The sequence below is a fragment of the Harmonia axyridis genome, chromosome 2 (genome assembly GCF_914767665.1).
Source record: "Harmonia axyridis chromosome 2, icHarAxyr1.1, whole genome shotgun sequence".
In the NCBI taxonomy this organism is placed as follows: domain Eukaryota; kingdom Metazoa; phylum Arthropoda; class Insecta; order Coleoptera; family Coccinellidae; genus Harmonia; species Harmonia axyridis.
Window position 1 is genome coordinate 53,645,084 of NC_059502.1, and position 27,036 is coordinate 53,672,119.

The following is a 27,036-nucleotide window of genomic DNA, read 5'->3' on the forward strand; positions in this document are numbered from 1 at the left end:
TATGTACCGGAAATTTTGCGCATGCTCAACGCGTAAAATACATCTGGAAAAGCTGAGTTTTATAAAGTGTATTATATTTAAGTATAAAGAAAAAATGTAAATTAAAAGACTGAAGGACCCTAGGTTGATGGCCATTTGTTTAGAGGCAATAAATAACAGTTACTACTACTGTATACTGTATGTGACCATCTACGACCCAAACAAAATTCATCACAATCAGATTAGGATTGTAGAAGTTAGGGCAGTTACAAGGATGAGCGAAAATACCGACAGACATACACGAAACCAAAATTGTTCAGGATAGTTTGAAATGCATGTTTCGAGTTAAAATTTTAAAATTGGAGATTAAAAATTTTTTTCATAGAAAAATAAAATCCCTATCGACATTATATGATATAAACCTCAATGTTAAATATTTTTGCCAACTCTCAGCTGAATATCTTAACAAATACATAAACTAAAAATAAAAAAAACTTCAAACACCCTGTATCTCGATAAAGGAGCGTTTGTGAACCCATGAGTTTTTCAAACTTACTTGAATAGTAAAACAATAAAAGCAAATAAAATTCGATGAATTTAAGATTTGATATGACTAAAATTAAGACCCTAATTTCATCTGCTGAAATGTTGAAATAACTTTGGAAGAATGCCAAAAATTGTTTAGGTGAAAGGAATAAACCTATCTATTTGAAAACATTTACGAATATAGTTGTTGGAAACAATGTTTTCACATTATTATTCTATTTCCAGAAGAGACGTGTAATAGAAAATGGACAATTATATGGCAATATTGCAGGAAATTTTTCCCAATCGCCCCATTGATCAAATAGAAGATGTTATTCAAATGGTAGAGGAGAATGAAGAAGTGGAACATTCTCTAGAGACAATGATCAATCTTCTGTCAGAATCTGGCGACTCGACTCTCGAACATGGAAATGAAGGTTTAGATGAAGCTGCTGGATTCGCACATATCCCAGCAGGTATTTCATTTGAATTCCCTAACAAGTTCTGATGTATCATTGTGGATTACTATCAAATAAAAAATTAATATAAGTGTATAAATTATAATAAAGAAGTTCAAATAATATACACACCGTCAACATTAGGGCAAAGGACAATATGTCAACAAGGTTTATTTTAGCAATTTTCCTCTTTAATTGTAGCTAAATTCTTGAGAACATAACTGTTTGAATCCCGTCCTCAGTTACGTTGTTTTTTTTTATATAAAAGGTTGAATGAAAAGTAAGCTTTTGACAGAAGAGAATATTTATGAATGCTTATATGTTCCTCATCTTTTCTAAACATTTTCTCTTTTTAGTAATTGCGATATTCAATTTTGATCAACCTGATTTCATCGATACAATATACTTTTTCATCAATATAGTGAAATTTCTTTCTTTAACATATACCCCTATTCATTGATATTATGAATCCCCGTACATCAATATAAGGATTTTGAAATTGATGATGAGTGTTTGTTGTTTCGCTGAAATATTCATTGGATAGAAGAACTTTTCATTAGATGTTGCCATACATTGACTACTTTGGACAATTTTTATGAATAGTAATACACAATTATGACATTGTGTAATGATCGAATAATGAACCGAACATTGCAATAATGGACATTTCATTGTATTATTGTTTATGTTCATCAGTTGAAAAATGATAACTGAATTCATCAATACCATTAACTGTTTTATGGAATTCATTTACACTTTTGGTTCAGTGTATCGATTGAAATTAAGATTAAGAGCATTACGATTCAAAAAAATTCATTTCGGTACCATATGAAGTGCGATAATTTCTCTCAAAATAAAGATATTGTAATAAATGAGACAACATCTGAGTATTTGTAGATAATCTTGTCTGTCAACGAATCACTGCATAGAATGTTTTGAATAAAATCTTACTTTCAATTTATTAAGGAAGTAACTGAGGACGGCATCTGAACAGTTATGTTCCTGAGGAATCATTCTAAGATCAGCCAAAGGATTCAAGAAAAAATGAACCATAAACTTCATTGAGATTTTATCCGTTCCCCTAATTTTTCCAGTGTGTATATTTGTGTCTGGGATTTTCAGTTTAGCCAAAAATATTCAGTAGTATTTAATTGGGCGAATTGATACACTGATCAACAATTGCTAGGGATCACTTATGAACTTCTCTTCATTTGTATTTTTTTCAAGTTATCTCGTGAATATCTGTACATTATATGTTCTCTAAGGAAAAAGTAAGATGTTTTGAGTTGATTATATCAAAGTCTTCCTCACTTCATCGGCTCTTGTTCACAAAATCGATTATTATCTGTAGGCTGTTACAGGTGGAGTGAAAAGCAATGTGGCATTTGTTATTAAATCTGTTTTTTTCTCTCGTTCAAACACATAAGGTGACAATAATTGAAGAAATGTGAACAATATCAGCTTATCAGTCATGCCGAGAAGACGTTTGGCTCCTGTGCAACTGGACCAAATCATACGGTGGATACAGGAAGGTTTGTCCCAGCGAGAAGTGTCCCGGCGGTTGAATGTTTCGCAAAGTGTCGTGAGTCGGGCTTGGAATAGGTTCATCCAAAACGACTCAGTAGCTTATGTTCATGGGGGAGGTCGGCAGAGCAGTACAACAGCCGCCCAAGATCGTCTTTTGATCCTCAATGCTAGGAGAAATCCCAATTACCCGGCGTCGCGGCTCAATAGATCACTGAGAGTTGCAACAGGAGTTCTAATTTCGAACCAGACTGTAAGACGACGACTACATGTTCGTGGTTTGAGAGCACGTAGGAGGGTACAACATCCCCGTTTGAATAGGGAACACCGGGTTCATCGACGGCAATGGGCTGAGGAGCACCGCAATTGGACACTTGAAGATTGGAGCCGATGTTTATTTACGGATGAGTCAAGATTTCGTTTGGTCAACTCCGATGGACGTATTCTTGCTTGGAGGGAAAGAGGTCGAAGGTATGCAGAACAGTTTATGGTACCCATAACAGCTTTTGGCGAAGGTTCTATATGTGTATGGGGAGGCATTTGTTTGAACCAACGCACAGAGTTGGTCGTTCTGCAGAACACCACCATGACCAGCCAGAGATATCACGATATGATTATTGAACCCATAATTGTTCCGTTTGCGGCTGCCGTGGGCGAGAATTTCATTTTAATTGACGATAATGCCCGTCCACACCGTAGTCGTCTGGTTAATGAAGCGCTAGAAACTCATGCTATTGATAGGATGGACTGGCCAGCTCTCTCTCCAGACATGAATTGCATCGAACATGTCTGGTCTGAGATGTCTAGACAATTGTCAACCTTAGAACAACCGATCAATAACCTGGAGGACCTTTCTAACGCTTTACGGGATATTTGGACGAATTTGCCCCAAAATTTTATAAATCGTAGGGTAGAATGCTTGAGACGAGCTAGTGGGGGACCAACTGGGTACCAGCTTAACCGAAACTTCTGCCTTCTTGTGGTTTCATCATAAAATTTTTATGTTATTCAAACACAGAATTTTGAGTGTTCCTAATAAAGTCTTTTTTTCTCTCCAACTTTCCATTTTTTCATTTTTTTCTCAAGTGAACCATATTATCAACTGAAAATACTCTGATATCTGACTAAATTTATAATCTTGGAGCGAATATTCCAGAAATAAATTTAGAACAAGTAAGTGATCCCTATCGATTGTTGAGCAGTGTATTAGAACATTGAAATGATGTTAGATATTCACTTCAAGGAACAGTAACCTGCATTTCCTGACTACAACTTTGTTGTCGTAACGTACCTCAAATGATAATTAAAATACCAAGAGTGTTGTCCACAGAGAATTTGAATTATTTTATTGTTTTCTAATTGATTGATAATAATGATCAAGTCTAATACATTCGTAGCCTTAGCGTTTTAGAGTGCGTTTGTAACAAATTAACAATTCATTATGTTTCTATTGTTCTCACAGAAAACAATGTAGAATGGAGAAAATTAGTTCTGTTCATGGAGAAAATTTTTCCTGACATATGCCCAATATTTTTGTGGAATTTCTGTGAAACAAACAATTTTGATTGGAGTGAAGTTGAAGAAATTGCAGATAGATTAGTGGAGGGTGAGTCTGTGAAATACAAGGTGTCTCAAAAGAAAGTTTTAAAAAAGTGATCAAAAACCTGAACCGTTAGTCGAAACATATTTATAAATTATTAAAGTACACCATTCGAGAATTTATTTCTTGAAAATAATAGCGTACAGGACACTCATTCAATCTAAAACTTTTCCTGATGGCTTGGCAAGTAGTCTCTGTGATGGCTGTCTTTTCATGGTGAATGTTTTGTTTAAATGGGCAAGGGGAGTTGGTTTACTTATGTAAACTTCAGATTTAAAGAAACCACACATGTAAAAGTCCATAGGCGTTAAATCGGGACTGCTGCGGGGGTGCAATGAATGTCACTTTTCCTGGAGATTGATTTGCCTCGGAATGGCATCTTGGTGTTTTAATTCTTGCACCAATTGAATTTTATAGGGGTGCAGTTGCAGATTTTTGTGCAACATGCGGTGTAGCGATGATTCAAAGCACTTGCACACTTCCGAATGGGGATGGTTGGGGATCATCACGAACATAACGATTACCTCGTTCCACGTTCTGTTCCGTTCTCAATATCTTTGGGCGCCCGGGTTTTGGTTTTATCTGGTAATGCTTAGCGCTTCATTCAAGTGATGAATTAAAAATTTTTTATTCGCATACGCACAACGCGCGATCCGCCCTCGATAAACTTTATATAGCGACTTCTTCTCAAAAAGCTAGGCAACCGATTGTCATCCACAGCGTCCCTCCGAATCGTTGCGTTAACTCAGTAAGCTGAACAAGTAGGAACTTTCTTTTGAGACACCTTGTATAAATTAGTTTATATATTTTGGACATATTGATGAAGTAGTCTTAGTATTTTCACAGCTTCTTCCTTTGAGTTGCGTTTGTTTTATATCATGCTCGATTTTAAAAAACCCGAGAAAAAACGGCAAAACAATGTTTGATTCGATTCAATTTGCTTCGAATAGTTTTGTTTTATTAAGAGTGGTAGTTGACAACATTTTCTAGCACATTCCCAAACAATTTTTGGTTTCCCTGCGTAATTGATCCTCATCAATACTTTTTCAAAACTATACAAAGGGTTTTCCAATAGGATTGATACAATTGGTTATGGTTATGATGGCTACCTAGTGTATTATTTGTAGATATTCCTCATATCATTTGTTTCCAGCCATTTAATCATGGAAAGATACTCAGTTCAACAACGTTCGGAAATTGTTCAATCAAAATCAGTGCTCATTTGTAGGGGGGGGGAGGACTAGAGCGGACTTCACTCCAGTGCTTTTCTAATTCTTCTCTATATTCTGCTCCAATTTTGTATGGTTCTGATTCCGCTGTTGTCACTGAAATATAAGGAATTTATTTTTCAATGTTCTTCTTGAATTTTCTATGGTTTTGTTTATGCTATTCATACGAAATTTTGTTCGAAACTTGAAATGTTCATTCTCTATATACACATAAAATCTCAGTCGAAAATTTCAGACATTGTGACGAAATGTTATATCCACCTGTTCAGAGATTAGCAACTGAAGACCATTATTGACAAAAATTTAATAATATGTATATAATTTTATCAGTTCTAAGACTCAACTCAACATCGAGTATTAATTTTTCAAGCTCTTCATTATGTTTCTTTATTTATTTATTTATTGATAATACTGCTAATAAACAATAATCTCATAAAATCCCATTTTGAAATGTTGAGTATATAACGTTGAAGGAAAAAGTCTATAAAACACTTCTGTTGGTGGAACCTCGTACATTAAATCATCTGGTTACATGTTTCGGCATATTTGCCATTATCAAACCGAAGATTCTGAAAAAGTTTATACTATTAAGTATAATATATCTTGCTGAGCGAAAAACTTAAAGAAAAGGTGAAAAAAGGTGGAGAACATAATTCTACAGTTCGGTTAATTGCTCATTGAAACTTACTCACTTTAAAATACAAGGTTCCGTCAAGAGAAGTATTTTATAGACTTTTCCTTCAACTTTATAATCAACAATAAGTTATCACAGATAATAGTTTCTCAATAATAACTAATCAATACAAGGAAAACGAATAAAATAATAAATATGGAATTAACAATTTTCAAGGTAACTTCTTAAGTTTTCTTTAAGTTTTACATAATCTAATAGTTTTCGGGAGTTCATTAAAAATTTGTGGTCCTGTGTAGTCTCGGAAATTTTTCAATATTTTCATTATTCTTCTTAATTTTTTCTTGTGGTTGCGAGAATTAAAACTGGAATAAGAGATGCAATGATGATTTTCGTATCAAATATTAATGAACACTTGGCTATGGATTACAGATATTTTGCTATTCTAAAAAAAACTCTCCTCTTCATAGAATGTTGAAATAACCTTTATGCTGATTTTGATATTTTTCACGATAGTGTAAATGCAATCAAGAAGGAAGCTAAATACTTGTGAACTGCCTAACATTATTATTTTTTTTTCTGTAATGGGTTTTATTCATTGTTTCATTGTTCTCCTTTTGCGATTAATATACGTATTTAATTTAACAATATAAATATTGTTTTTATTATTTTCTTGCATTATAGTTCATTTTAAAAATACTATTATGGGTGTGAAATCCTCTTGTTGTATTCTGGGCGTTAAATAATCAAATAAATATAACACAGAGTACGCTACAACTACAAAGGCTCTTAAAGAAAATTTAAGTAATTTTACAGAAATAAAAGTGAACAAAGTATTGACTCAAATTATGAGGAACACAAAATTTGGAACCCCTAGTCGGATTTTGACCCTTAACTAATTCAGCCTAGTAATTCTTCGATCCAAACTACCCCGAAAATTTCAAGTAATCTAACCAAAAGCTCTAATTCAACAGTAAACTGTACGAAAGGTTACTTGTACTTGAAAATCAGTCTCTTGATGTCTCTCGGACCTCATTTGTCTGTCTTGGCCTCCAACTTCTTCATCTACGTCAAATTTTTCACGGCTACAAGATTATTGAATGAAATTTAAATCAGTTTCCACCTAACACTAACTATTTCAAACTTTCTGCCAAGTTTGGTCAAAAATTCCAAAGCCTTCCTTGTGCATTTTTTATATCAAAGAGTAATTTTTCTCACTCAATCCTTTCAACTACTTTAACTCTTACCTTTTTAATGAATAATTAATTAATAAGTAATTGTTTCCATTTTAGTAGGAGGCTATGAACTCAGAACAGGAAATCGATGTGATGCAATTTTCGCCCAACTCTCGGATATGATTCCTGATGCCGATCCTGACTACTTAAGAGAAAAAGCGGAGTTATTGGCAAAACAAGCTCCAGATAATTTACAACAGTTCATATTAGCAGCTACTGAAACCAATGGATATCCTACTAGAAAGGAATATCTCATGTGAGTTGTAAAGTTTTTACTAATTCACCACTTAATATGACAGTTTAACATGAAACACTGTGTATATAAAAATTGACAATTGAAAAGTTCCGTGGCAATGATTATAATTAGAGCCCGTTCACATGACAAGCTCTCTACGCGCGTTTTGACAACGCGCGTTTACAAGTATAGTATATCCAAAGTCACTTGAACTAGTCTATAAAAACGCTTGGCCAGAGATAATTGCACAACAGTCATAAACCATAGGCGCACACTTTTCAAAACCTTGAGATGAAAATAATATTTTTGCGTATGTATGGGACTCAGATGTCGATTCTTTCAGAAAATTTGTGACGTGAGTAGCTTTCGCTGTTACATCAAAAATGATACTACGTCATTCTACGGTGTTATAATTTGATTATTCTTTATTCTCGACTTGTAATGTACTATCAAGGGACGTTATCAACGATAGTGAACTGATCGTTGCATAGAATTAGAAGAGCACGATGTTTGAGATGAATTCGGAAATGTTCTGTTTGAAGATAAGACAAACTAGGGTAGAATAGGTGCATGACCTTGAGATCCTTGAATGACATCCAATTTTCTACGTCAAATTAGCAGCTAGGTTGCCGAATTGAATTTTATTTCTTCGTTATTGTAAGGCGAAATTTATGTCCCTCAGTGGAAGCAGAAGGGTAAATGATAATGATGTACAGGGTGATTCACCGCGATGGCCTATTAGACGTTCATGGAAAACTAATAATAAAAATTTATACAATTTCCTTTTATACCGGAAACAGAGTACTACTTTCTTATTTCAAACGGCACACCTAGTTTATTATAGCATTATCAGATAGCTTGGTTGATGATAATTTTAGCAATATGGCAATACTTGAGTATAAGCTCAACTGTTCATAAAATTCCTATAAATATCTTATGAAAAGTTTTTTTTGGAAAAAACCTATATTTGTATTCATTGAGTCAATTTTACGTAGGTATAAAAATAGAGGGGTCTCTAGCAAATCCTATACTCGAAGAGTTATCCAGGAAAAACTTGAACTAAGGAAAACTGCAATTTCTCATTGAATGCAGTATTCTATGACTTCCAGAAAACATAAAAAGAAACTAAAAAGTCGAAATTTCATGAATTGTAATAAATTATTCGTTAAGATGGTTGAAAATCCATAAGCCAATAAAATTTTCAATTACGAATAATTAATGACATTTCATGAAATGTCAAATTTAGTTATCCAAATTTCGATTTTAGTTTCTATGTTTTCTGGAAGTCATAGACCGAGTCATAGGCACTAAGTTAGAAATTGTAGTATTTCCTCAGTTCAAGTTTTTCCTCGATAACTCTTAAGTATTTCGTATTCAGAATCAGAAATATTCAAAGATATATGTTACCTTTTATTAAAACTGTCCCGACTGATGGCAGAAAATGATGAAATATTTCTATTTTCTATAAAATACTTGATTGATTTTTCGATCCGGCTACGTAGCTGCTAATTTGGCGTACTAAGAGCCTCAACATCATATGCATATTCTACATGATCTCTCAAACCAGTAAAAATCAGAAAATGTAATGAAAATTTTGTTGGTAAGTAAATAGAGGAATAGATTTGATTGCGAAATATTCATCTTTTTTTACATAAGCCATAGAATTGTGCCAAACATCATAGTCGAAATCATTAAAAGCATCAGTCACACAACGAACTAAAACTACGTAAAAATGCATTTCAATAATACCCCTATGGACCACACTGGTCTATGCGAATTATTAGAAAGTAATTAAGAAGTGATAGATGCAGCCAATGAGTGTAACCAAAAACGCCTGTTAGCCTGATTCTTCTTTTTATCTCTGCTGTTTGATTTTCTTTGCCGATTCTTATTGAGTGTCCTAAATATATATATTCTTCTACATTTTCAAGTATTGTGCCGTCAATGTTTATGTGTTCTGTGGTGTTGTTGATAAGTTTGGTCTTCGAAACATTAATTTTCAAACCGACCTTTTTCAGAGCATCAATAAGTTGTTTTAACATCTCGCTCAATTCCTGCATTTTGCTACTTATTAGGACGATGTCATCGGCAAAACGAAGATGATTTAAGTAGGATCAGTTTTAATTGATGAATAATAGAAACTATTCGATCTATAATTACCTATCAAAACTTAAAAAAGTCTAATTTTCACCTAAATCTTATACTGAATCCAGATTCAAACCAAAATGTAGAATTCAAACTGAATACGGGCCGTTACGGCAACGCGCGTTCAGCGCTTGGCAAGCGCGTTCCATGTGAACGGTATCCAATTATCCACCGCTCATTCAAACGCGCGTAGAGCGCTTGTCATGTGAACGTGCTCTTAAACAGTTTTCCAATGAGATGATTCATTTGGAATAGTCCACTTTCTGGGCAGCTGTCAGTTTTGTCAAATTGTTGAAATTCACTTCAAAAATGGTGAAAATTTCGGAATTACTTCCAAATTTTCTCAAAACTAAAGCACTTTTGGGTTGTCATGAAGCACCTTCTTGGCCAGCAATATTAAAATTGGTGGAAAATTTTGAGCTATTGAAACAAATTAGTGATTTGAAGTATTGAAACCATGTGCTCCGCTCAAGAACATTTGAGAATATTGCTGCTGTGGCCACATAGTGTTGACCAAAACCCAGGTTTGTCGATTCCTCGACGATCTTGTGAATTAGCCATTTGACAAAGGACATTACAACGTATTTTGCATAAACACTTAGGTCTTGAGGCTTTTAAAGTTCTATTAACACAAGAATTCAAGCTGGTCGATCACCAGAAACGTCATATCTTTGCTGACTGGGTCCCTGAAATGCAACAAAATGATCTGGATTTTCATCGAGAAAACATCATCGGTGATGAGGCTCATTTTCACGTTTTATTTTAATAAGCAGAGTTTGTCGCATTTGGGGCTGGGAAAATCCAAGAATGATAGTTAAGAGCCTTCCATCCTCAACATGTCACTGTTTTGGTGATCAGACCTTATTCAATTGAAAATGGGGATGGTGCAACTGTTATAATAATAATAATAATCTTTATTCCTGACTCTTAATCAACAAATGTTGGTGTCAGAGCCTTTGTAAATTGTTACAAAAATAAACTTTAAATTCTAATATATATAACACATAATTTTTTATGAGATCCTAGTTATTTTTTACATACATTTTAAGGTTTTTAACAAATTTGTAATAGTCATTATTTTCCACTATGTTCCCTGGTATTCTATTATATGCTGCAGTACTCCTATATACTGGCGAATCTTGTGCCTTGGTTGTTCTGGCAAATCTATTTCTCAGGGCCATTTGCTTTCTTATCTGATAACTATGACATTCTTTCACTTGTTTAAGTCCTATTAAAGTTTTCAGTCTTCTGTTTTTCACTTTGTAAATAAGTTTTACCTGTTCAAAGATCTTCAATTGTTCTATATTCATAATTGTTGAGTCCTTATATAGCTGTTCAGTTGGTGTTCGGTAATTCAGCATGTATATCGTTTTAACTGCTTTGTTCTGGGTCCTCTGTAGTCTATTCATTATATAATCTGGTGCATTACCCCAGCATGGCAGAAGATATCTAAGTTGCGGTTCTATAAAGCTGTTATAAAGTAATTTTTGTCCTTCGCAATTTAGTAGGTGAGCACTTTTTCTATGTTATGGTGAATGGATTGCGCTAACGAGCTACAATTCATGATTTTTATGGCCGGAATTGGAAGATATTTATGTGGACGACGTTAATATTCAACAAGACGGCGTTAAGTGCCACACAAGCAACGAAACAATAGCAATTTTTTTAAGAAAATTCATGTTATTTCTCAAAGAGGTGATCACAATTGGCCACCAAGATCTTATGATCCATTCCAGAACTTAAAGATAAATTCGTGAATCCTTTAATTAGAATCTAAATTTAAAAGTAGAAATCAGAAACAAAATAATATTACCTCGTTGACTTTAAAATAAAACAAATAAAATCATTATCATACACTAGATAAAGCTCAAAATAATTCTTACTTCTATTTGAAACTGAATTTTTTGCGATTCCAATATTTTCAGACGACAAAGAAACATGGATGGTATCAGAAAATTCACAAGAAATTTCAGCATTGAAGGTTTCCTAGAGGCTATACCAAATCCTGTAGAACATTTCATGTCTTCCTCCTACAAATCTTCTCTTAACGACGATGATATCACTGAAGCAGATGAGAATTACGCCTTAAAATGTTTGGTTAATCTTTATCCATATCTAAGGGAGAAAGATATTGTGAGAGTTTTCAAGCGGAAGAAAAATTTGATACTTGTAAGTGAAATTCTAGCAAGGGTGCCAAGGCATTTCAAAAAGCCTAGGGAACTCCTAGATATTGGTGAGGAATGTGAAAATATTAAACTTCTTCAAGAGGTGAGTTGTAAATTGCAATCATTAATTTTATATCCCTATTTCCATTCCGTATTGGTTGACAAATGAATAAAAGTGATTAGGACTAAGAAGATAATTTTTTTAAATATATCATGCTTGATAAATTACTCAGGCTAACATACACTTTAGTACCCGCGATTTTGTAACTGTTTCTGGTTAGTTTTTTATGCTCAAATCTAAATAGCCCTCAGATTTTGTCTATCGGACTTATGATTTGAGATATGCTACATTTAGCATTTTTTATTTGTATATATTTCAAGTCTTAACTATTACCATAGTATAAGGAAAGGATAGTAAGCCAACCGCCGTTTGACGGCAAGGAAATAGTCACCAGGGGTCGCTGGTAGTTGGATTTGGATAAGTAACTCGATAATAGATAGCGCTGAATCATGAGCTATAGATGGCGCAGAAATAATACGATAATTCATTCAGTGGCGTGGTTGAAAAGGGGTCGCATGACATTGCCAACAACGTGAGTACAACTAGATGGCGCTCAACATCAACAAAATCGAAAAAAGCACTACACTGGCTTACTATCCTTTCCTTATACTATGCTATTACTACTATTTATTTTATTTTTAAACCAATTATGGAATTATTGGAAAAGAACCTAAGCACTAAGAAATTACTTGTGTCTTCCATTGTCGCAAATAAATTCCACGCATACAATGCAATAAAATCATCGTGTTCATTATCAACCATATGGTTTTTGAATTATAAACCATCCCATGGTTGGAGATCGACTAATATTCAATCTGAAGCGCTGTTGAATATCCTATCTTCCCGAATGTACTTTCCAAACTAGTATATCCCAAGCGACTCCATTCAAACAAGTATTGCACAGTGTTTGGGCCATCCGACAGGCTTGCATTGAGTTGTCCCGATTTATTTATTTCTTCCAAAAATCTACTACAAAATTTCAACAAAACCTTGACTCAAATGTTCGTCATCTTCTAGTGATCATTTGTGGACTAAAAATTTTTTTCGGTCTTTCAAATATTCTGCTCGTAAAATTCAAACTTTGGTTTAGTATCCGCCCTTGTCCTCAAATTTTTGTTACTGCCTCAACTTATAAAATTTCTATATGAATAAAATTATGACTAACTTAGTATAAATCCAGTTCAGAATTCAAGCAAGATTATTTCGATTTTTTTTGCAGATAGCCTTTGTTGAGAACAAGAATCAAATTAAGACTGCCATAAAGATGAAGACTGAACATTATAGATTAGCTAGAGAAGAGGCAGAAAAATTTGGTCTGCTCGAAACGTGCCAATGTTGCTACTTCGAAGGTCTTTTGCCGGAAGAATGTTATCTCTGCAAAAAGAACTGTCCCTTCTGCAAGGATTGCGTGGCTAAAGGCGCAGAGCTTGCTATCGGAGAGGGCAAATTGAAATTTCCTTGCCTCACAAACTGCAATTCTGAATTTGACATTTCAACATTGAGGGTTTGTAGTAACAATATAAATTTAATACTTGAAATGTTAATTTCAAGAATGTGCAACACCTTATATTGAGTGAACTTGACTAAAAACTAGATACGGTATGCAGAGAAATTTTTATTATAACAAGGTAAAATTTTACAGTATAAAAGCTATTAGGTATAAAAAAATAAATAAACTTGCACTGATAAAAAAAAACGTCCTTTGTTGAGCACTTGCTTGATTCAGCTTTAAACTATTCACTCTTTGAAATTTGATGCATGATGCCTCTTTTAACACTAATGTCACATAAATAGGCATAGAGATCAGAAAATCACAGAAGAATTTATGAAATTTGAAAAATGTTTTGGTGAGTAAAATAAATTGTTTTTCATCTGATCTCAATTAAATAAATTAACTCATTACGAAGTCATTAGTTTTTCCAAAGACCCTTCAATTTATAAAAAATTGAAAAAATTCCAAAAACGGTTAAGTTTTGAACTTTGAACAAACTTGGGTTGATTTATTCCATTCAATATGAAAATTCACTTCACGGAAACTCGACCTGTTTTTTCAAAATAATAAGATAGCATAAATTAGATCAGAGATCTGATTCTTGTCATGATTCATTCTGAAAAATTACTGTTTTAAATGTTTCGCTATATCTTGGTTTCTGTTCAAGATATTAAAAAAATCTCAACTCGATTTGTAATTCACAGAAATACGGGATATTTCTTTTTCAATATTCTTCTTGAATTTTCTATCTTCTTGATGAGGTGATCAGCTTGTTATTTTGCACAAAGCTTGAAATAGTTATTTGATAACAAAAAAACATCCAAAATCTCAACTCAGTCAGTTTTGTGGTCACGGAAATATTGGATAATTTTTTTCCGTATCCAATCCAAACTGTGTCAGTCAGCTGTTGTAAAGATCGTTCATCTCACCCCCATGTTGGAGTTGATTCTCTCTTTCTACGCATGGTATTATTCGATCATTTATCACTCTACTTGAACCGTAAGAAATTGAAACGAAAAAAGATTTCCAATATTTCTATAAGAATAGATCTGACTAATTTGAAATGTAATTTTTTATATGTGAAATAACAACTTAAATGTTCATTCCAAATTGCTAGAGTTTCTATAGGCTTGAAGCATAAAGGGGTATCATTTCATTATTTGAAATGTTCGAACTCGGAAGTCAGAATTTTTTTTTTCATTTTATACATTTTCTTTTCATTTTTAACCCCACGGTTACTCAGGGTTAGAATCCCTCCGCTACATTGATTATAATTATTTCATAATGTTATTCATAGAAATATCATAATGTAAAATTTAAAATTATTTTGCTTCGTTTTGTTAACAGACTGATATTTATATGCATGAGCAATTTTAGCTCAGAAAAATAGAATGATTCTTTCTGGAGAAAGAATTTCATAGTTTTTCGATTCTAAATTCATAATGTGTCATCTGGAGCTGTTCATAGGGATTAATGCACACATAGCAAAAATCGACGGGAGTTCTGTATATCTTAACCCTAGTGTGACAATACAATGTTGAAAAGATCATAATAATACGATTCATATAAACTTTCAATTCTTTACATTATTTTTTTTCAGATGGTTCTGGACAAAAAGATATTTGATCCATTGTTCACGAAAATACAAATAGAAGAATTGAAGAGAGCCAATATCGATGGTTTGGAAACCTGTCCATTCTGTGACTTCTCGATGATCTTATCGGATCAGGAGAAAATTTTCAAGTGCCAAAATGTAGACTGTATGGAAATGACTTGTAGAGAATGTAGACATAAAGCACATATGCCGCTCAAATGTAACGAAATAGAATACGATGAAGATGTCAGAAGAAGAACTTATATTGAGAATAAAATGACTGAAGCTTTAGTAAGGTAATATACATAAACATTATGCAATTTTGTAGCTTATAAGTCTGAAGTTTTAGCCCCCAAACGCTTCTAATTTCTTCAGCCGTGGTCTAATCGGTTATTGTTGATATTTATACTCTCTCTATTGGGTTATGGATAGGTAGTTCATCCTCTTCACTTCTAGATAGTTTAGGTAGGGTACGATTTCTGGCAGCCTGGTGCTATGAACAATTGTTGTCTTTTCTCTTCTATTGATTTTATTGGCTTATACAGGATTAGAACTATTTAGAGGTTAGAGGTACAGGGTGGCTTAAATTACAAAAAGATTGCTTTATTGGTGTGTTGTGTTAACAGATATCTCCAATGGTTCCCGAGATATCTCGAAAAAACTGAAATTCGCAATTTTCTGTATAACTCATTAGTTTTTGGAGATAACTTCACAAAACTCGGTTTGTTGTCATTATTTTTTCTGTATTCCATTGTTTCAAACACCCGATAGTCAATTTACTTTTTCTTATGGACGCCATATCGGTTTTCCTTGTGAGGTGATAAATAAAAAAATTACGAATTCAACAATATATCACACTAAAAATATATCGAATCTAGGTACTCAAATTTGAAGAGTTGTTATGAAAAAATCTGAAGACATCATTAATATCTCTATATTTGATGATGGCTTTAAACCAAATTTCGTGGAATTATCTCCAAAAAGAAATGAGTTGTGCAGAAAAAAAAAATCTTGATTTTCAGTTTTTTCGAGATATCTCGATAGAAATATTTTGGATTTGTTCATACCAACACACTCATCCCTAAATAACGCAAATAAACAAAAGTTTTTTTCCTTTATTACAGAGAAAAAAACAACAAAAAACCAAGTAATCGTAATTCTTTCTCACAATACGTGTATTGAAATGAATGATATTCAAGTTTGTGTCACCTTAAATTATCTTTCTAACCTCATCTAAACTAATAAATGTTCTCGTCTTCTCTTCCAATTTTGGCTCAATAATAGACATTCAACTACAAAATATAATTATGAAATAAAACAAAAGTAAAAGTATTAATTATATAAATATGCGATTGAAAATCAAATAATTTACCCTCTGACAAGCTATCATACAACATCAATACAAACTGTGCTTTTAAGTTTCATGAAAAATAAACCAATATTATTAATTTCCCTCTGTACTAAACTCCCTGACTAATATTATCGATAACTCTGATATTATACCACTTTTAGTCTTTGCCTTTATGTCACCGCCAATTGTCCAAACGTTTTTGTTTCCAAGCTTTACAGTAGCATACTTGAGCTATTCGATTCGTTTTTTCGTCAAATCCACCTTCAATACAATATTTGTATAGTATATCCAAAGTCACTTGGAGGAAGATGAATATTTATATTATACAAGGTTTGTCCAAGTTTCCAGAGATTCCTTTGAGGCCAGTGAATTTATTGCCTAACAATACTTTCAAATAAACCCCGGTATTTAGCAGATCGTTACATCCACTTCAAAGGCACATCTATGTCCAAGCGTTTTTATAGACCAGTTCAAGTGACTTTGGATATACTATACCTAGGAATTGTTTACGGGAATATATGAATTGGTTACGATGAAATTCATCACTGAATTGAATTAGTATGGGTCTTGTTTTGTTTTCAGCTTTTTTTCCTAGACGATGGCATGTTAATATTGCACGTTCTGCAATGTTTATATTCTTATCTTTACATATTTAAGTGATATTCTCTGTCGGATTCGAATTGCGTGTTTCAGGAACTCCAAAAATTATTACATTGGCCTTCTTATTTTCCTGTTGTAGCTGTTCCAATTTGGTTGAAAAAGATAATTGTGTTAATGAATTGAGTCATAATTTTTCAACCTATAAACAGAAACATCTTCACAATGAAAAGTCGTTCTTCATATTGATGAATTGTTTTCATTGAATCTGGAAAAAACTTCCATTAAACCAATCAAATATTCATTATTACAATTTTCGGTTCATCATTCCATCTGTTGTACTAATAATGTATTACTGTACATTGAAATTGTTTGAAGTAGTTAATGTACCACTTTATACATTTAATCAACAAAGTTCTATCTATCTTTCCAATGAATATTTCATTGAAAAAACAATATCAATTTTAGAATACATTGATCTGCAGGGATTTATAATATCAATGAATAAAAGTATACATTAAAAAATGAAATTTCATTATATTGATGAAAAAGTATATTATATCAATGAAATCAATTTGATTATTGCCATTCTTTAATACAATGAACAAAGATATAAGTATTCATAAACATTCTTATCTGTTGACTATTCAATCTGAATAAAACCTTAGTTTTCATTTTTTTTGTTCACCCCTGTATATAATAAAAAACGAAGTAACTGAGGATAGCATTTAAACTGTTGTTTTTGAGAAATGAAGCTGAAGGGCTGAAATAGAACAATGGAATCAAGAGAAAATGAACTCCAAACTTTGTTGAGATTTTGTCCATTCCCCTAATTATGCCGGTGTGTATACTAATAAAATCCTAATATCTGGGGTTAGTTAATGAATTTTTTTTCTAAATTTATTAACAATCAAATAACATTGTATTCTATAAGCTAATCACTTAGCAAAGGACTTCAATACACTCGATTTAGCGTGGCGAGGACTCTTCCAATGAAAGACCAATTATCCTCATCTGAGCGCAATTGACCAGGTTCTCTCGAGTCTTCTATTAGGTTATTCCAGGACTGGTATGATGAGAGAATTTGTGTGTGATTCTAGCCTGTCATAGTATTTGCCACATCGGTTTTTTAGCACATCTTTAACGTGAGGTAAATTCAGATAATTTTGCAGTATTGCATTGGTGCATCAGGCATTACATAAAATAATAGTGAAGGTTCTTGTTAAATATGACAAGAATACAAATCATTTGAATGGGGGCGCAAAAGCTCCTAACTTCAAGTCAGTACTTTCTCTCAGATGATGAAATAAGCATATTTTTTTTAGAACATGTTGGCAGTGCCGGAAATCATTTTTGAAGGAATCAGGATGCAACAAAATGACTTGTACTTGTGGTGCGAAAATGTGCTATTATTGTGGTGCCAATAATATAGGTTATGACCATTTTGGTGAAATATCTGCAAACAAGTAAGTTATTTTATAATATTAACTGAAAAGAGTACTAATCCTAATGATAGTTTTAATTAACCTGTCCATAAGTGAGTGTGGAAATCAAGGATAAGATTTCCTAAATTGTGACCCAATATTTAGAGGGAAACAATTACTTACATATAATTTCATTTTCTAAAATGATTGAGCATTCTATAAGTGTCTGAATTATCTCTGATTGCCTTCTTTAAGGTAATCTTGTACAGGGTGGGCAAATTTCGATGTTTTAGCACAACTTTTAAACCAGAGGAGATAGACAAAATCTGATACCCCATTCTCGGTCTCTTTTTCTGAGAAACTTACAAGGGTAGTATTCATTTTTGGCCACCTTCTTTTGTTTTCGAGTTATAAGCGAAAATTGGAAAAATTGCGATATTGAAAACATTTATATCTCCGCTAATACTGATGATAAAGCTCTGAAATTAAAACATTATACAGGCACTTTTTTACTTAGAATCCAGTGGCGTGCTCGTATTTTCAATAGGGTTTTTAATTACGAAGCTATGACCATAGTATAAGGAAAGGATAGTAAGCCAGTGTAGTGCTTTTTTCGATTTTGTTGATGTTGAGCGCCATCTAGTTGCACTCACGTTAAGCCTCGAATTTTACTGTCAAAAAATTGGTCCGTAAAGTGGAGCCCTCTGAAAGAATTGGTGTTATTTTGAAGAACTAAAACATTTGAAATAGAGTGGTAAGAAGATTTCTATATTTTGATATTTTTTCTGCTCTACAATAAGAATTTACGCCAGTGGCGTATATTTGTGATAAACAAGTACAATGCTACAAGTTATCATGAAATCACTAATCAGGTCCAGTCGTCATGAAATGATATCTCTAGGTTTTTTCAGGATTTATGAATGGAATAAACTCCATTTTGCGGGATATCGATATTGCAATTGAATGTATTTGAAGAATATTCGATTGACATCGTTTTGTTATAGATTGAGTGAGAATAGGTAAAGTTTCTATCAACATTTATTTCCTAATGTCGTAAGTTCCAATGAAATTTCTCAAAAGCTATATTTAGCATTTGACAGTTGGTTTCGATCATTTTTTCCCAACCTTCTACGATTCTTCGAGTTATGTATTTTATTATTCGACTGTAATAATATTTTCTGACCGAAAAATCAGCCCATGTTTTTATGAATATTTGAAGAAAAGTTTACCTTAAACAACCAAATTATATTGAAATATCTCAATGATGTTGAAAATAAATAAAATCATGTTTTATTTTTATATTTACCTTATATTTAAAATTGAAATGAATATTTTCGGGTTGTAGTTTGTGGATTGAACATATCAATGGATTTTTCATATAGCTCAGGAGCTTGAAATATTAGAGGTTTCCTAGTAATACATCTTTTTTGGTAAAAATGAAGGAAAAAACTTGAAAATTGGAAAATTCAGTTTTAATATCAAATAAAAGAAATTTTATAAAGAAAAGTTCAAGAGTTGGTAGAGACAGATGGAATTTTAGTTCTTCTATACATACTAAGCAAATAGCCACTCTTAGTGCTGTGCAGTTTTTTTCATAAAGTAAATAAGCTACTTTATTAAATCCAAGCTCAACCATTAACGAAGAAAGAACTGAAAATGATTTTTTAAATCAGAATCGTTGTTATCCGTGTTTAATTAAAACTCTTAGCTCCCTGGTTAACATCAGTTCTACAAGATCTTGTTCTAAATCTGTTATTTATCCAGCATTTGAGAAAGGACCTATTGCCTCAATCCCTTCAATATTCAAGTAAATGGTAACAAGTGAGTATCAAGGTGAATTTAGATGTCAGAAATACATTAAAGAATTTAGCTACGACCAGGTCAGAAGCTTTCGATTTCTAATTCAATAAAAATTTAGAGAGATTTCCTCAATTTTTACTGAATTAGAAATCAAAAGTTTCTGATTTTTTTTTTGTTCTTGGAAGGAAACAATATGATGTATTTTTTCGATACTCTCTATCATTTGAATTCAACCCGCACCAATTCTTTACAAAATAATTTTCTATGGGAATAAAGCTTTTCCGATATAAGACACTATACGATATTGATGAGGGTTATTGAGTCTCAGTGCTGCCCTGGTGATAATGAATTTGATGCTTTGAAAAGCACACAGTTTCAGTCAATAAAACCTTGTAATCATGAAGATACTGAGCGAATGCTCTTGCAACCATCAATAATCATTATGAATTAACTGGCAATTATTTCTTTGAAGTTGGCAAAAATAACAAATTAGGTACCGAGACCCATATATTTGATGGTTTCCTTGTCACTATATATAAAAACCGTGTAGCAACTTGCAACGGATAAAAAATGTGGGCTCAAAAATTCATTGACAGAAAGGCTTATTCAAGATCGACTCAAGAATCAAATCCCAATACAATACAGAGAATGGAAATCCCACAATAAGCATTCAAAATTAGCATTGTTACAAATTACATCTGCAACGGGTAGCTATTATGAAAAAATTTGCACTGCTTTGATAGGACTACTTCAAACAAACCTCAAACTGTATTTTAATAGCCACAACTGCTATCTTCAAGCTCTTTTTCATAGTTTTTCAAGTAAAGCAAAAAAAATTGGGAGAAATTATACCGTATAGAATATTTATATTCACCAATTTGCATATCATATTTCAAAGGTAGTTGAAAAGATTATTCATATATAAATTGAATATCCACACGAAATAAAACAAACAGAAGAGAAGACAAATTAGGTAAATATTGCCAGCCAAAATTATCCAGTGGCGTAAATATAGGGGAGCGATCTGATACTTTTTCTATTCTTATTCTACACCACTGTCTTTTGTTCGAGAAAATTATTACATTTCTAAAGTTTTACAAAAAAAGGGTTCTTTTTTATTGCGCATCTGAAATAGCTTCTGGATATTTCAAGTATTAGTTTTTTTTTCAATTACTCAATCAGTTTGTTGATTCCTCAGAGGAATGGAAAATATACGAGAAACAATTTCATTTCACGATTTCTTTCTCATCCTTCTCAAGAAATAATATAAGAATGGGCAAAAACTGCAGAAGTGCAGAACCATGATTTCTGGTTTTAACTTTATTCTTATAACAAGAAAGGAGAAAATAAGATATTTACCCAAGTACATGTTGAATTCTATAGAAAAACTACCGCTCAATTGAGAGTGAGCAAAATAGGTACCAAATGGTATTTTATGATCCGGTCCTAGGGTCGTAATGCGTTCAATAATCGTTCTGACCTTGTAATAAAAGAAATTGGAGGTACACAAGAAAACGCTCAAAAGATAGAAGTGTCTAACGACAAGAGATGTAATAAACCATAACAGGCACTTTGAAAATTTGCCGCCTGGCATTTCCTTATCATTTTAAGATAAATATAGTTAGTATGTTTCAGGATATACTAAAATACATATTTAATGGATTCGGTCCTTACTTGGCGGAAATTCATTATAAATAAAATAAAACGAATTAATTTCCACTATATTATTTAATTGTTAGCAACAATTGTTTCGCCACACTGTGGCTCAATCAGGCTACATTTCTGAACTGATAAGAGTACAAAGGTTCTTGTTTTCTAAATGAAGGATTTCAAAGTTATTATTGAAGGTATGGTCCCATTCTTTTAAGTGATTCGCGTAGGTTGAAAACGAACTATCAGATGTATAACTCTTTTGGTGTTCCTTTATCCTTTTATTGAAAGATCTTCCTGTTTGTCCAATATAAACCATAGGGCAATCATTACAGGTTAACTTGTAGGCACCGGATTTATTTTCTTTATCTGTTTTGTCTTTATTGTTTTTAATGAACATCTCTAAGTTGTTACTTGTTTTGAAGGATATTGTGTAATTAAATTTTGTCTTCAGGTATTTAGCAATCTTTTCAGAAATATTATTAATTTTATGGTATTGATACTTAATTTTTTTCGTTAACTTATGTTAATAATATTTCTGAAAAGATTGCTAAATACCTGAAGACAAAATTCAATTACACAATATCCTTCAAAACAAGTAACAACTTAGAGATGTTCATTAACAAGTTAACCTGTAATGATTGCCCTATGGTTTATATTGGACAAACAGGAAGATCTTTCAATAAAAGGATAAAGGAACACCAAAAGAGTTATACATCTGATAGTTCGTTTTCAACCTAGGCGAATCACTTAAAAGAATGGGACCATACCTTCAATAATAACTTTGAAATCCTTCATTTAGAAAACAAGAGCTTAAGACTAACACTCTTAGAATCCCTAGAAATAAACAGGTATAATACCCAAAATATTCTGTTGAACGAACAAACGGATGTAAACTCATCCCCTTTATTGAATTTCTTCCGATAGTTTGGAAATCCCAGCCGGTAAAATGTCCAATATAACTTTGTAATTTATGATACCCTTTCGAATATTTTTGTGTCAATTTTGTTCCTATATAAGATTCATTACAGGTATACAGATACAAAAAGAATGATAGAGCGGATTTTGAGAACATTTAATCCTCCAAGAATACACTTCGTCCTCAATTCTATGAATGATTCAAAACACTTTGTTTTTCTGATTCAGTTTAGTTAGAGGAGGATGTGTGTACATTTCAAGACCCCAGGTTTAAAAGAATAGAAAGATTCGTCGGTTCTCAATTCAGAATAAAAAAATTTTTGACCACTGAAATAGAGAAATGTCTAAAAATCACAATGCATAGGGATCAGAAAAGCAAGGTTTCAAATGAAAAAACTTTACCAACGATTTAAAAGACGGCATTACATTTCGAATGTGGAATCTTATATTATTATTTTTAGAACTCTTTATTGCTAAATTCATATGTTTGAATCTTATATCCAATTTTTATATTTTTTTCATTGATAATATCCCAATTCTATTCATATTTCTTCGGATGAAACCACTTTCTACTATTATATGAATAATTTTAATTCAATTGTATCTATCAATTTGTTGTAATTATTCCTGAATAGAGAGTTAAGTGATCATTCAAACTTTTATCGTAATGCAAAACGCAATTATTCGAATAAATATTCAATGAATATTCGAATATTCAAATGTAGTGGTAACTTAATAATAACATAAAAATTGTTGGCAATGTTATGCGACCCCTTTTCAACCACGCCACTGAATGAATTTTCGTATTATTTCTGCGCCATCTATAGCTCATGATTCAGCGCCATCTATTATCGAGTTACTTCTCCACTTTGGGTAGTCAATAGTGTTCGATATATGCAACCCGTAAAACATTGGTTCCAACTACAGAAGCGACTCCAAGTGACCAGCTCCTTGCCGTCAAACGGCGGTTGGCTTACTATCCTTTCCTTATACTATGCTATGACCCAATATTATGTTTTTTCAAATAGGAACACTAGATTTTTGTGCCATTTTCTGAAAGCTTAATTTTTCCTGATTTCAAAAGTATATAACATTGTATGATTCAGATCAATATAAATAATAGAAAATGGACAAAAACCTCTTTTCACCTAAGAGTCTTAATATTTCTATGGTTTCAACTGTTGATGAACACAGAAAAATTGAGCTTTCTATAACAAGAGCAGTGTCATTAAGTCAATCTGATTATTTCTATGCTTTCCACTTATTTCTACAAAATTGGAATCTAGATATGTTTCATGAATTTTTTATCTAAAAATTGATTTGTAAATAACGGAGAAACCACAAGATCGAATTTTTCAATCGAAATAGTTGTATTGAGATGCAAGTATCAGAAGATTAACTACATAGGTCTCCAGAATGAATACGTACAAGTACCAATCCATTTTAAACAGCATATGAAACAATGGATATATGATTGAACTCAACAATTTACGAAAGGACAAACAAGAAATAATATTTTACCAAATAATGACAACAATTTTCGACACCTCTTCTCGATATTTCAATAGATGAATATTTGAAATTGTGTTCAAGCTACCTAGGAAACTTTTTTTCTTTATTTATCTTTTCGAAACTATTTGTATAAATACAGATTCGAATTTTGTAGAAATAAGTGAAAAGCATAGAAATAATCAGATTGACGGAAGGACACTGTTCTTTTTATAGAAAGCTCAATTTTTCTGTGCTCATCGATAGTTGAAACCATAGAAATATTGAGACTCTTAAGTAAAAAAAGGTTTTTGACCATTTTCTGTTATTTATTTTAATACGAATCATACGATGTTATATATTTTTGAAATTAGGAAAAATTAAGCTTTCTGAAAATGGCACAAAAATCTAGTGTTCCCATTTGAAAAAACATAACTTTGGGTCATAGCTTCGTAGTTAAAAACTCTTTTGAAAATACGACCACGCCACTGGGTTCTAAGTAAAAAAGTGCCTGTATACTGTTTTAATTTCAGAGCTCTATCATCAGTATTAGCAGAGATATAAATGTTTTTCGATATCGCCATTTTTCCAATTTTCGCTTATAACTCAAAACAAAAGAAGGTGGCCAAAAATGAATACTACCCTTGTTAGTTTCTCAGAAAAAGAGATCGAGAAGTGGGTATCAGATTTTGTCTATCTCCCCTGGTTTAAAAGTTGTAGTGCTAAAACATCGAAATTTGCCCACCCTGTACAGTTTCATGGATCAGTGAGGCTATAACTTGGAAACCATTAGAAGTAGAAAAGAAATGATAATCTAAGAATATTTTAATTATTTTTAAACTTAGTACATTGAATAACTCTGTTTTGGACAGGCAAAATCTACATAGATTAGTACAGGGTGATTCTTGAAGTTGTACATTATTAATTACAGTGAATTTAAATGGTAAAACCACAGATTCCTCTAAAACACTTTTCATTTACATTTTTTCCAGATTGGGCTCTGATACAGATACAAATTTAAAAAAAATTGTTTTTTCTTTATAGCTTTCACATCATCATTCAAAATAAAACTAATTTTGTTAGTTAAAAGTTTTCTATAAGGAAATATTAGAGAAGAATGATCCTTTTGAATAAATTATCTCAAAAGTTTTCAATTTTAAAATGGCTATCTCTGTAAGAAAGTATTATCAAACTTGATAGATAAATTATATTAATTTTCGAAATACGACAACATTTTCATCAATCGGTCTTTATTTTTGAAGCACTTATTGAATAATGGTATAAAGAGATCCCCAACTATGATTTTTCAGATGTCCTTTGTATACCCAAGACCTAAATAAGTTCCATGCTGATCGTGTGATAAAATCTGCTGTGAAAGCAAAAGAGGAGCTTGGATTAATCCACAATCCTCAATTGCTGAAGATAGATCCAGCTGCTGGATTAGTGGAATATTTTCAGCAAATGTAAATGAAGCTTTGAAGAATAAGAAAGTGATAATGTAATAGTTCTGCGATAACAAGAATTGAATGCAATTTTATATTTTTCTCTATGGATCTTCTGGATAAATTAAGTGTTTTAGATGGCAAAGGGCGAAAAATACTCGATTTTACTTGATATTTGATCAAATTGATGGTTATGTAACTGCTGGAGAATGTTGAGTAAAATCTCCAACAGAAATTATTCATTATATGTTTTCCTATTTTTTTGTAACAGATATGTTTAGAATGAGTTATTAGAAATATAGAGTTTTTGATATTAATATTTTCATAATTGTGATCTGAAAGCTTTGGTCCCTGTTAATATGAAAATTCTCTTTCTATAAAAGATTTTTACGTTTGTAAATCATATATTAAAAGCTGACTGAATCCCTCAGAAACCATTGAAAATTGACCGTATTTGAGAATTTAGTCTGTGTATAAATATTATCTGTAATTGCATTTTTATATTTGGACCATGCAGTTTAACATTTAAGTTTTTTACTTTTCTTAAAAATTATGAGATTTGTTCTGTTGTTGGATAATTGTACTCCTGAAATATTGTTAGTTTATAATGAAATATTGTTTATCATTAAAAAAGTTTTAACAGATCAAGAATGATTTTTTTTTGTAATGTCACCACTATACTCTATTAATCTAGTTGTCATAAAGTTACCTCACTCAATTCAATTATTTTTCAAGATGTAGGTTGGAGTGTCGTAATTAATTTCATTCATTCATGGTTTCATTATGTTTAGTTTGGCAACATTGCAGATTTTTTACCAAAATATTGTCTGAGAACTGTAGCCAAATGACTGACGGAAGTATTGGAATTTTTGTGTCCTTCAATACAATTTTTCCTCTTCTTTGAAAAGGAATTGAATTTTAATACCCTGTCTTAGAATTCAAAAACACTAAATACACTAACACAAAACTTTCACATCTGTTTGCTGATTTGAATTTGAGACCTAACCAAAACTAAAGAATCAAATTGTATGTTTTGGCAGATAAATGCATATATCAGAGACACCAATTGTTGTATCTGCCTATATATGGAATATGTTCCATATTTAATTTATAAGCTGTTTCATTCAATTGTATAATTTAGTTTTTTCTTCAAGATCGATTCATATTATCCGAAACGTATCGTTTACGACAAATATCATTTGATGCGTTTCATATAAAGTATATATGGTGAATGCACTCGTCAATTTTTGAATGGAATGACATTCGACCATATTGAAAATATTAGTTTTATTTCGTGGCGGCGCCGCAATGTCATACTTTTCATTTCAATATTTTTTCCTTTGATTTTGACAGGATAACTTAATTAAAAGCCTATCCCAACCAATCAAAATTGGCAAAACAAAATCTAATCAGTCCAAACACCAGGTTTTTAGACATCTCAATATGAAGTAATTCACATTGTCCGTCACCGATCGTTTGTACGAACGTGTCTG

General features: G+C 32.2%; 1 protein-coding gene and 1 long non-coding RNA gene across 4 annotated transcripts in view; one reads left to right on the plus strand and one right to left on the minus strand.

Moving 5' to 3' along the window:
• Positions 1 to 26,191, plus strand: part of LOC123673603 (probable E3 ubiquitin-protein ligase rbrA) — a 33,522-nt gene extending 7,331 nt beyond the window's left edge. The window contains exons 2-9 of one of the 3 annotated variants that reach the window (XM_045608187.1): positions 751 to 980; positions 3,949 to 4,092; positions 7,242 to 7,437; positions 11,487 to 11,829; positions 13,007 to 13,291; positions 14,880 to 15,169; positions 18,147 to 18,287; positions 25,412 to 26,191. In XM_045608187.1, the coding sequence (XP_045464143.1) occupies positions 770 to 980; positions 3,949 to 4,092; positions 7,242 to 7,437; positions 11,487 to 11,829; positions 13,007 to 13,291; positions 14,880 to 15,169; positions 18,147 to 18,287; positions 25,412 to 25,568 (1,767 nt within the window). In that variant the 5' untranslated portion in view covers positions 751 to 769 and the 3' untranslated portion in view covers positions 25,569 to 26,191. Of the gene's footprint in view, positions 1 to 750; positions 981 to 3,948; positions 4,093 to 7,238; positions 7,438 to 11,486; positions 11,830 to 13,006; positions 13,292 to 14,879; positions 15,170 to 18,146; positions 18,288 to 25,411 lie in introns of all 3 variants that reach the window. The other 2 variants (XM_045608186.1, XM_045608188.1) reach the window with 2 other exon arrangements.
• Positions 816 to 7,154, minus strand: LOC123673605. The gene is made up of 2 exons (XR_006746509.1): positions 5,196 to 7,154; positions 816 to 1,029 (listed from the first exon to the last, which is right to left on the minus strand). It is a non-coding gene; the product is annotated as an uncharacterized LOC123673605 (long non-coding RNA).
• Positions 26,192 to 27,036: the final 845 nt, after the last annotated feature.